The sequence below is a fragment of the Lycorma delicatula genome, chromosome 4, assembly GCF_047948215.1.
Source record: "Lycorma delicatula isolate Av1 chromosome 4, ASM4794821v1, whole genome shotgun sequence".
Classification (NCBI taxonomy): Eukaryota; Metazoa; Arthropoda; class Insecta; order Hemiptera; family Fulgoridae; genus Lycorma; species Lycorma delicatula.
The window spans coordinates 72,171,649-72,184,504 of NC_134458.1; the positions used below are offsets into that span (position 1 = coordinate 72,171,649).

A 12,856-nucleotide genomic window follows, 5' to 3' on the forward strand; every position below is an offset into this window, starting at 1 on the left:
ATATTTTTGTTATTGTAAATGCTTTTCTATTTTGATTAGCTGTGCTCGTTAAATCTTTTTAATCTTTTTATGTGATTTTGCTGCGATTATTATTATCATTAACTCTCTTATGTCATAAATTTTTAATTATTTCTTGAGATGTTACTTTTTAGGTATTTTCACTTGTTTTGTAACGTTTAGGTGCAAGGGGCTTCAATTGATTGTCTTTGTCAAGATTCATACTGTATGAATCTAGTGGAAGAGGGATTGGAATTTTAAAAAAAGTATATTTTTTAGTACATTTTTTTTTTTTGTATGTGACTGGGGATCATTCAAACTTCATCTCTTATAAATATAAACTGTAAAAAATTATAGGTTTGGTATTAAAATGATCTCTTCTGTTTGTAGCATAACCTTAACCATTTATATTTAAAGTAATGTATGAGTAAATGCATAATCAACCTTTTGTTTTTTTAAAACTTATTTGTTCAAAGAAATCATGGTTACATTTAGTTGAGAAAATGAAATGTACACATCTTAGAATATATTAAATGCTCATGGTTTCCCCCTTGGATTTACATTGTACTACTGTCATATTTATTAAAGTAATAAAAATAATAAATGGTTTTATTTTTTGTTGTCTATTATTTCAGTTTGTCAAATAGAATATATTGGATCTATGTCAATAGACATTAAAGATAGATTTCTTAAGTGAATGCAGTCGACTTTTGTTATAAATTCTGTATAATTTATTTAATTCTTGAATAACGCTCTGACATAGGTGCTTGATGTATAATTCAGCTATTCCTGATATAAATAAATGATTCTCTGAATATTACCCTTTGGTTTAGAATTCATTTATGCTGTGTATGTGACATTAACCGGAACACTGTATCGTTGTACTATTATATCTACTTTTATTATTTTATTGTTTTTTTTTTTAATCAAGGTTTGTGTATATACACTATTCTCATTTTAATTAACAGTGTTTTTGTTTTTTTTTCTCATTTACAGAGATTATTTTTTCTGTACAACTTTTTAGAACAATGGTTAAAATGAAATGTGGTGGCTCTTATAACCACCTGCATTTCAGATTTTTTCCAGAGGATGTTTGATTCTGAACTTCTATTATTTTTAAAAAAAATTTTTTCTTTGTTTAGAAGAAAAGTTTTTATTCAAGATCTTCTAAGAAGAAAATTTGCTATCTTAAAAACAGTTACATTTTTATTGATAAATGTTTACTTCACAGAAATGTTTGTTTTCACTTATTTTATACTGCCCACTATAATAAAAGATTTGCCCGATGTTGCTGCATTGACTAACTTTAATATTTATTTAGTTACTGGGCTGCAGTTGGGTTAAAATTTCCTGAATATAAAAATGTTTAATAATTTTGTTTCAATTTATCAATTTCAGAAATTTAATACCTTACTTAATATTTTATTTTTTTAATTGTTTAGGGTGTAGTTTTTAATGATAAGCCAGGTTTTAATTATTCCTTGTACTGGAAGAAACTCTTCTAACTTTTAATTTTAAACTGTTCACACTTGTTTCTTTGTTTATTTCTATTAAATATAAGGGAAAGATTGTGTCATAAATTGAAGGTATTTGTAATATTTGAAAGTCAAGATTTACCTATTTTCTAAGGTAACAGTATTGTATTTTTTGTACTTACATGTGGATCATGTAAATATGCATGCTTGTTTACTCAATAAGGTATTAGTTAAACTGCTAAACATATTGTATTGTAGAACAATACACAAGCCGTTTTATTCTTTATAAAGTACTCCAAATAATCAGAAACAAATTCTATTATGCATTTGATAGTTATGGCACTATTGTTATCTGATTCTGCTCACCATTTTTTTCTAATTCTTGCATTTTGCACTGACAGTTGGAATCTACATCATAATCGGTTATCTGACCTGATACAGGTCCCTTAAACCAACCATGTGTGCCTCCATTCTCTTCTGTTTCCAGCTAAACTTTTGAGATCTTAATAACTCCTATTTCTTTTTTGATCATCTATCATTTTTAATCTTTTCCAACCTCTCTTATTTGAATATTTTATTGATACTTCTAATGTTGTTTTAATCATTTCTTCTCTCATGATATGTCCCAGCCAGTTTGCTTTACTATTCTGAATTGTTCTGATTAAGCTTCTCTTCTCATTCACTTTCTTCATTTTTCATGTTCTCTGTTCATTTAATCTTCTTCAATCTCCTCCATCCCAGGTCTCAAATGCATTATTCTTCTCTTTTCTGTTTTTCTTAGTGTTCATGTTTCATATCTGTTCAGAAGTAATAAAATCCAAAAACATAACATTTAACAAGACAGTTCCTCAAGTCTAACTTCATCTTACTATGTAATAATTGTTTCTTTTTATTAAATCCGTCCTTGGCCATTGTTATCTAATATTAATTTGTCTTCACTTTCATGAATTTTCTGTTATGATTCTAAGTACACATACTGTTTTACTGTTCAATTTTTTTTGGTAGAAAATCTTCTTTATATTCTATCTCCTATCCTCATTATTTTTATTTTCTTAACACTCATTTTCATTTTATCTCTGGCATAATGTTTCCTAATTTTGAAATCATCTGTTGAATATCCTGTCTTTCATTTCGTAAAATACCAAGTCATCTGTAAATTTTATACAATTAATTTTCCTTCCTTCTATCTTGATCCATTCATCCTATTCTAGAACATTTTATTTAATCTTCCATATCTATTAGGTTGAGAATAAGCAGTACTCATGTCTTGCTCCTCTTCCTGTGCCAAACCATTCAGTTTGTGCATCACCTCTTCTTAAACGACTTTCTGATTCAGTTAAGCTTCTTCTTTCCAATCTGTACTTTGGCTTTTTAACATTTCCATTAATTTATCCCACTTGACACAATTGAATGCTTTTGCAAAGAAATCTACTTATAATTGAATTTGAACCGCTCTGATCAAATGATTGTAGTAATCAGGAATTTTATCAAAAATATTGGAATAATGGATCGTAGAAGAAAGATTTGGTAGATTTTCTCTAGATTCATGTGTAAAATTGGAAGCGATGTGATAAAATTTCAATTGTTATTAATCCTCTCATGACTTTAAATCAAGGCCATCTTAAAAACTAAAACATACCATGTATGAGATGCTAATTTAGTAAGGTGCTAATAAACTTTTCAACTTAAAAACATTTTAAAAACTTATCCATACATGCTTCAATTCTCATAAAAGAAATCGCCAATTATAAGATTTCATTTCAAAGTTTAAATTTTCTTATAAAATCAGTTTAGCAGGTTAGGGTTGTTAATATATTTTTAGAAAATTATTTTTTTTTGTAGTAAATCTTTGTAATATATAAATGTAATTTTGCAAATACACTTAGAATTTTTAATCTAAAAATAGTTTAAATTCAAAATGCTTGTGTTTGTGTCCGCGCACACATGTGTACTGATTTGCATGTATGATTATTTGTTAAAAAGTAACTAATTTTTGTACTGATCATTTTTCCTTTTATTTTCATCCATTGAGTACTTTCACAAAGATCTCTGTTTTTCAGAATATTTCAGAAATAATGAAAACATTAAAACTTTCAAGATTGTGTTTATAATGTCTTAGTACAGAATTGATTTTGTTACAATTTTTGTAACTTTTTAACACATTAACTATCATTCTAAAACTATTTTATATGCAAGATAATTATTTGAAAATTATAAAAGAAAATAAGTGATGACATAAAGTAACAGTTATGTACTTCATCACTGCGGTAAATTTTAAGCTCTATGCAAATGCATGCAAAGTTCAGTAACATCATTGCCAGGGTTTTTTTTAATTAACATGTGTATCTATAATTATTAGCCATTAATATTATAAACATCATTCAGCAAATCCACACCCAATATTACTTCATACAGTTGCTCTGTAAGAACCATTTTATTAAATGTTGTGTAGGATTTTTACACTTTATCAATCACACCTTTCAGTTTTCTGGATGCTCTTTATGAAACATTTTAGGTGTTGTGGAACATGAATTGTTTATTATTTATTTTATTATGTTCATTAGTTTTGAACTTATTCTTTTATTTGAAATTTATTTCTATAACTAGCTGGCCTATCTAGCCAGAGCCTGGACCCTTAGGGCCCAGGTCAGCCCAGGCAAACCCCGGAGTCAACTCAGGCTCTCCTAGGGCCACACGGCCTACCCCTGGGCTGCATAGCTTGCTTTGCTCACCATTCCTGTGTCACAGGAGGATGGTGCCTTGGACATGCGCAGAGCTCACTTTGGTCTCCATTCCCATCTACCAGAGGGCTCTGCCTTGTGGACCCCTGCACTGTTCGTTATCCTCATGATTGCGAGAGTAATATTGATAAATAACAACTAAAGTATTCAGGCTTTATATAAATTGAAAACGAAACTAAATTATAAAAGACAAAATAATAGTAGCTGTGGTAACTAAAGTGCACACACCTTTGACGATGAAAAATTCATAACTTATTTCTTTGCCATGGAGGCAGAAATATAATAATGAAGAAAAAGGATTAATCTTTTTATTCCTTAATGAATATCTTAATTTATAACTTCAACCTCCTTGGGGGTGAAGAAATAATTAATATTTTTAATATTTCAATCCACAAAGGATCTAGGATCTAGGCCTCAGTCTGTGGCTTAAAACCTTCCGTGGTGTAATATGAGTGTATGCTGAAAATTTAAAGCAGTCAGTTGGTTCTTCAAGATTTTTTTGATGTGAAATATATCTAAAAACCTTCTCAGTTATGCCAAGAAACATGGGTAAAAATTTGGTTATGATTGATTGAGTAGTTTTTTTGTTTAGCCTAAACAAACAAAACCCCTCTTCTTTATACAATAGTATAGATTTACCAAAAATCTAAGGCAATCCCCCATTTTTTTGGTGATAAAATCTTTTTGAGAAAAAGATTATTGTTATATTTACATGAATAAAGTATTTATCTATGGTATACACTATTATATGTGTAAATTATTAACAATGTATTGTATTATGAAATATTTAAAAATTTAATCTAAAAACTTCTGTTTGTTTAATTGTTAAATAAATAATAACATATTTTTTTAAAAGAACCTTACTTACTTTTTTAGAGAATGATAATGAAACCATTTTTCATTAAAATATTATTTTAAACAGCTCTTTCTATTTATAGTAATAGATGTATTGAGGCTTTCATATAATTGATATCGTTAAATGTATAGAGAGATATTTAGGTGATCTTTTTCTCTCTTAATCTTTGTGTACATTAATTAATCAAACATGCTGTTGGTTACCATTTTTTATTGCTATATTACATCATTGCTTTTGACAACAGTATGATTCATTAATGGAAGCATTTAATTTATAGTATCCATTTGATCTTTTTTTCCATAGTTCATAGCGTTTTCAGTCCTATGCAAAGCTGACTTTTTGGTTTTCACTTTTCTTTGTGTCTAGTTGAAAAGTTAATATGAGATAATGAAAATTATTTTTTGTCAATTAATATATTAATATATATATATATAATATATATAATAATATATATATATATATATATATATATATATATATCCAGGGAAATGTTATTTTCATGAAAAATGAGTTTTCATATAAAGCAATTTTCTTTCTGTAATTTTTATCGGTAAGTTTAGTATTTTTTTTATAGCTGTTATGTTGTATGTGCTACTGTCACTATTCAATGTCTATGCAGCTCAGATATTTTCTTGCTAAGACATCTTGCATTGATGTACAGATGAGTTGTTCAGCTTAATTTTATAACCAAAATATTTTTTTGATGATTTTCAGTGCTTCTGTTAAAGAAGTAAAATAATTAATTTTTTTGTCATCCAGTTTATCTGCTCTTCTAAACAATGTACTATAAGTCAAATTATAAATTTTTTATCTAAAAAAAATATGAAGAATTCCAAAACAGGAAACTTTTGTACGGTTAAAATAACGTAAACCGGATGAAGAGGCAAGGAATACTTCTAGTGAATTCCAAAGCAGCTTTAAATTACCTCAAGAATGGTAGGGTCACTAAAAGGTTAAAAAGCATGGCAGTTAGACTCTGAAAGAGAGATTCTTGTAAAGAAAGGGAAGCTTATAGTTGTTTTCATAGGCTGCTATTTACTCTTCTCTCTGAAAAAACCTAGAACTTATTCAAAGCTTCTAAAAGTTGATCCTTAAACTTTTTATTCCTGCTCTGAATAAAATAATAAAATGTGTGTTTGGTATGGTAGAATATTTGAGCTTTCCACTTAGTTTGCCGGTGTTTTCTCATAATTACAAATAAAAATGTTTGATTTATTACAATCTTAGAATCTAGTAATAATAATTTGATAGCCTGTAATGCTTGATGGAGGGATTATAAAGATCTGTTTAAATGATAGGTGCTTCAACCATTAGATTTGTTGTGCTATCACTGGGCAGGAAATTTGAGTCCCCGAGTTGATCCATAGGTATCCCCTACCAGATAATGCCAAGGATGAACTGGCTCAAATCCTGGCATGCTCAGCATTGAGATTCTTGCATGGTAGACCTGCACTGACAGAACTTGTAATGGGGAAGAAGGGATCAAGGATTAGGAAAATGGGTGAATGGGGAAAAAATAATCTACCTATTAAGGTAATTTACCACCTTGCCCAGGACCCAGCAATAGTACATACTAAATTATCCATTAATGAGAACTGTACTCAAGGACAGCTTCTTTATAAAGTAAGATGTAGTGGCCTAATCTTTTTAGTTTTAATACTGGACAGATTTATGCTAATCTTGATTAATGTATAGATTTTAACAGTTTAATTATGAACCATGCTGGAGAAACAGTAACATAACTTTTCACTTAAGGTTGTTGGTTTGAATCCCAGACAGGTTTGGCATTTTTTATAAGCATTAAATTTTCATACTACATTCTTTGTTATTATTTAATGTCAGAAACAGCATCTGACTATAAATATCCTCCTAAATTTTTTAAAATCCTAGAAAAGTGGGAATAAATAAATCATTAACATTGTATTACTCTATGAAATATTTAAAAATTTAATCTAAACATTTTTATTTGTTAAATAAAATTAACATATTTTTTTAACAGAATCTTACATTTTTAAGTGAACCAGTAAGCATTTGAATACAATAAAATTGTAATGTTCAACAATAATATAATAAACAATAATATGTAGAATTAGATTAGTTACAATGATAACATTAATTGCAATATTATTAGATGTTATGTCACTTTTTTTTTTTTACTACTTCGATCTTATTTTATAGCTTTTCTTAGTCTTAAATCTTTCCACATTTTTATATCAGTTTAGTTTCATGTAAGCTGTTTCTGCTTATGTTTTTTGAATTTTAGTTAGTTGTTAACTCTGATGAAATTTAGTTGCTTCTTCTGTTAAATATAATACAGAGTATTGTGTTATGTTTTGTAAAAAATGTTTGTCAAAACCAGACTTGTCTTGGATGCATACCCTGTTTTTTTTTTTTTTTAGAGGTATTAACTGCTATAGCCATTAGCTACTATGTTGGGATGGGTTTTGAGGTCCACCATTACTCAAAAAAGCACCCCAGCTCCAAGTAGAACCTTTTGTTCAACCACTGTATTGAAAAATTGCCAGATTCATAGGCAGAATGGCCGCACCGAAATTCACAAATTCAAGAATGCAGTAGTTTTAGAGGTTCTCCACTTCCTTATAGCTCAGATCTTGTGTGTTTGTATCCAGAACCCGCAGAAATCCATGGAAAAACATATCAAAGATAAGGAAATGGGTGGATAGTAAGAATGGAGACAATCTATCAACAGAGGAAATGAATAATTTGACAAATAAGCTACCCAAAAAGTGCTTCAAGGCCCCTCCAAATAGAGGCCAACCATTCTGTCCAAAGTTATTCAGGAGACCAGGGTATCTTTACCCAGAGTAGGAGCAGAACATTATTGATCCTCATTGTGCTGACCAGCTCATGTATATGCAACAAAGAAGCTGGCATTAATTATTTTTTCTCCAGAAATCAAAGAGCAGGTTCATGGTTCCTAGAAGAACTATTTTAGAACAACTTAGACCCATCCCCAGAATTGTGTAAAAACTGAACAGATGAAAAGACCCCGAGTCAATTTTTCTACCAGATAAAAAAGATGGGTTGAGGCCCGCCAGCATCTCAGTAAGACTGAAAACAGAAATCCTGCTTTACTTAATCTAGTATGCAGTTTATTTTTCATAGCCTATTTATTGAAGAATTGTTATGTAGAGTGTGCATGTTTATTTTTATAGGTATTATGCTGATTCACAACATTCTGTATATACATATTCATAGATTTGCAATTGATCTTGCCCTGTCTGTGATCAACATTTTTAATGCACTGTAAAGATTGACCATCAACAATAAAATTAAAAGTATCTTCAACTGATATAAACTTGAATTTTGCAGAATCCCAGAATCTCTGATTGACAGTGATTTGTACCACTGCCTGATCAGTAGATGATATTTTAATGAAATAATATTTTCTTTGTCTTTATTACTTTCTTATTAGTCTATGCATGTAGATTATAAATATTTTAAAGAATGCTTGAAAAGAGTTTAGAGTAAGTTGCAGTTTATCTCATTATCTCTTTTACAGTTAGGATAGATTGACTATTAAAATATGTAACCTGGGCATTTACACTAGAATTAACCAGTGTTTTTACTACAGGTATATTATAATAAAACTAAAATAATTTTGCATATTTTAAAGTATATTGTTATCACTATTTTAGATAAATGTGTGTAAGCTTTTATTAAAAATAAAGAATCTATCTTATATGTTCTTCATTTGGTCCAGAATAATTACACATAATTTAACAAGAACACGTGTAAACCACTTATTGCATTAATTTCACAATTTTAACAGACTTCCAACTCAGTTTATGTTTATGTGTACATATACTCTAGTTTCTTTTAATTTGTACTGTAAAGGCAAAATATTTTTTTTCTCTTTGTTCAGAATCTGAGTAATAAATTTTGAGTGTGGGCATTGGACCACACTAAATGTCTGGATGATTTAAGGCAATTAATTAACTAGATATATTTATATTATCCATATTTTCTAATATTGTAATTTATACTAGCAATATTTTCTAATATCAAGGTTAAATCTTTAACATGTTACTTGATATGTAATAGAAGAAAATCTTGTAGGCATTTTAACTGACTCCAGTTTACCCTCCAAACCAGTTTGAATGTACCTTTTTTTAAACAGGTACATTTATGGGTTTCTCATCTTAGTTTTTAGTTCCTTTTTTTCTGATGATAATCATTTGCCATTTATAAATGCAGATAGCATGCAGTTAAACCGCCATTAACTTAATGGGTCTACAGGAACCAGTTTATTAATTGTGGCTTCAGTCATTTTACCCTTCTTATGCTACTATGCTAGTCATTGTAGGTGTGATTTGTAGACATTCCAATTTGATTTGATGAAAAATTTGATGATGCAGATTTTGAAGAAAACATTAATTTACTTTTTTTAAATATATTTTTATAATTTCTACATTAAAATTTTTTTCTTTTAGATGGTCCGCAGTGCGGAGCGGAGGTTTCTGCGCTATGTGGTGCTGTGTTTTCTTAGTCTGTGCTTCGTACTTGCACTTTATTCACCTATCTACCAACAGACACAACAGCGGGAGAGTATGGTACAAGGTTGGGAAGTGAATGTTAGCAGAGACACCGGATTATATGTCCGACCTGAAAACAATACATCAATTATAGCATCTGCTGATTTATGCCATACGACATCCACTTATCCTTTGTTACTTCTAGTTGTTGTTTGTTCTGCTGTACCTCATTTCGATAGGAGGAGTGCTATTCGTGAAACGTGGGCTTCCAATCTTGATCCTGATGTAAGAATTGCCTTTCTTCTTGGTGGAACAGATAATATTACCCTTCAGGTACCCTGTTATATATTTACTTGTAATATATTTTCAATTTTAAACTAAATTTATAGTTTTTTGTACACATTTCTTGAAATTGCAACTAAGAGTATCTAGTGGTATTTTTCTTGGCAAAATATGTATTTCTAAGTTATTATATTAAGTATATTATTATTTTAAGTTCCTGATGATGGAATTTTATTTTGAAAGTGCTTGAACGTATATATAAAAGAATTATTGGTAAGTGAGTTTTTTAATTATTAATTATATAAACATACCAATGGGCCATGTTTGACAAAATTGTTATAATTAATAATGAAATGAAAATCTAAACAAATAAGTAATAGCAGAAATAAATTAATGTTGTAGAATAAACTATAGTAAAAAAATAAAAATAATAAATACAAGTCTGAATCATTTGGAGTCTTATTTTTGTAGCAACCAGTAGTATGTGTTTTGTGTACCAGGTTATAGGTGTACACCACGCCAGAGGAGGCAAGTTGGTCTCTACTTGCCTCCTCTACTAGCTGTCTCGCTAGAGGGAGAATCTGCCTTTAGATTTTACATACACTATAGTTTCAAATTTTACTAAAAAAAATATGTTTATTTTACAGTAAACATGATGGATGAGCCAGCGTGTTTATTGTTGGAAAAATATTCCATAACAAAAACATACACCAAAAATTAAATACTTCAATTATTTAAATTTTGACTTTTGGATGTTGGTATCAAATTACTACTAACTTACCAATCCTTAATTTGGCATTAGTTTTATAATTTTTAGTTGGTTTAGTTCTTGTTAAAAGTTTGTGTTAATTGGAAAATTAAATTATACAAACTAAAATAATATATTTTTTCAATTAAAAGACATTAATATTCCAGTCTTTGTTTAATTATTATTGAATTCATCTTTACTTTTGTAATTGCCAAAATAGAGAAAAAATTATTAGGTCTTTTCTAATTGTAAAATAATATAATCATTTAGTTGCTATCTTGTCCAGTACAAAAATAAATTCAACTTTTGCATGTTTCTTAGTATTTTCTGTTGCTTAAACGAGTTCTTTACACATGGTATAGCTATTTCAAGCTCTCTTCTAAATATTAACTTTCTTCCCTTTGATTGAGTATAACTGAGAAAATATCAAACATTTTTAAACACAAAGCTTCATTTTACAAATCTATTATAGAATTAGATTTATAGATTACCCGCTATACACATATTCCTTTATTTTAATCAATTATTAATGATTAATCCTTCCCATTCACGTGTTGGAATCATTGTAACAAATTTATTTTCCTGTTTCATTTTTTTGTCCCCCATATTTTCAAACTATGTTTTTGTATATTATGTACTGTTTTATTAAGCCAGTATTTTGTAAGATTGTTTAGAGTTATGTTTATATATTTTCAATACCTCTTAGTCTGTTGGATTCTATTTGTCAGTCAAGCCCTGTGCAAAAGTCATTTTCTGTAGTGATTTTCTACAAAACATTTTTGTATTTTGTATTTTTGATGGTGTAATTTGAAAAACTCTTGTTTTATGATTCATATCTGTTGCATTTTTATATTTTCATTTTTGTAAAGTTCCAAATTTCCATTTCCTAAGTTACATTTTTGTTATACATAATTTTTGTAAAATTTGTATACCACATGACTATTCATGAACAAATTGGAATATTTACATATTTCCTCACTTTTATGCTTATTTTTTCGTATTTTTTGTAAGGGACTGTTCAAAGATATTTTATGAATGTATACCAGCATATCGTGTCTATCTCTATTTCTGTTCTATTATAATAGTTTTCTAATATTACCACCGTATTATCAGTATATTGGTTATCTCTTCTTCATTATTTGCCATTTTTACAGTTTCATTACATAATTTACTATTTTTGTTTTTGTTTACACCATAAAATATTCCTTCAAATTTATCGTGATTGATCTATCTTTTCCACAAATACATACAGAAGTACAGTTCTTACTTTTAATCTTACAAATAACTTGATCATATTGTTATTATAACAGTTTTGTGAATCTCTAAAATATTTGAGATAAATATTACTTGATTTAAATACACGTTTGTAGTTTTCTTTATTATAAATTTTAACAGTTTATCACTTATTAATAAGTCTGAGTGTTATATATTTATTTTCAGCCCTTATGTTATTTGTTAATATATATTTTTTTACAAAATTATTTCAAAAATGTTAATTATAACCATATTCATGTGTTATTGTTATATGAAAACTCTTTTGATCATATAATATTGAGTATTTATTTAATAATTCCAGTTTACTTAATATAAAATCAGGAAAAAATTGCAAATTATAATTTTGTGTGTGTGTGTGTGTGTGTGTGTTAAATGCTTCCATTACACCAGTCAATGAAAGGCATACTATTTTAATTCAAATTTTATCTTGTAAGATTCATTAAAAATGAAACAATAAGCTGTCATTTAGGTTGTTTAAGCTAGAAAGTAATTTTGGCTTGTTATTTTATATAATGACTAATAAAATTTTTTAAATATCATAATAAACGTAAAATTGGTATTCAATTGCATTGCTAAACATAGTTCAATGAATGTAACAGGAAGCATAAAAGATGTGTGTCATCTTAACCTAAGCATAAAATATGTGCATCAGCAATTGTCATTCCAATGGTGTCCTTTTTTACCCCTAGAACTATGATGTAATTGTTAATGGCCCGTAAAAACATGTTACTCTCTTAATAATTTAATGTAATAAAAGTGATAAATGTTGATATTCAACCGAAATTGATTAAAATAAAAAACAAGAAAATAGGCTGACCCAGTAATTTAAGGTAAGAAGAATGTATAACACTCTTATAGATAATACTACTTAATTGTTTTAAAACAAAGAAAGCAATCAAAATTTTAGCATTTGCAAAATGGAATAAGTTACTAACTCTGTAATGATTCTTATATATTAAATTTAAGTGTACCAGTCTATAACTCTA

General features: G+C 28.4%; 1 protein-coding gene across 2 annotated transcripts in view; it reads left to right on the plus strand.

Annotated features, from left to right (window-relative positions):
- LOC142323548 (beta-1,3-galactosyltransferase 1-like) overlaps positions 1-12,856 on the plus strand; it is a 66,094-nt gene that overhangs the window by 39,188 nt on the left and 14,050 nt on the right. For both annotated transcript variants that reach the window (XM_075363324.1, XM_075363326.1), the window contains exon 2: positions 9,524-9,898. In XM_075363324.1, the coding sequence (XP_075219439.1) occupies positions 9,524-9,898 (375 nt within the window). The remainder of the gene's footprint in view (positions 1-9,523; positions 9,899-12,856) is intronic.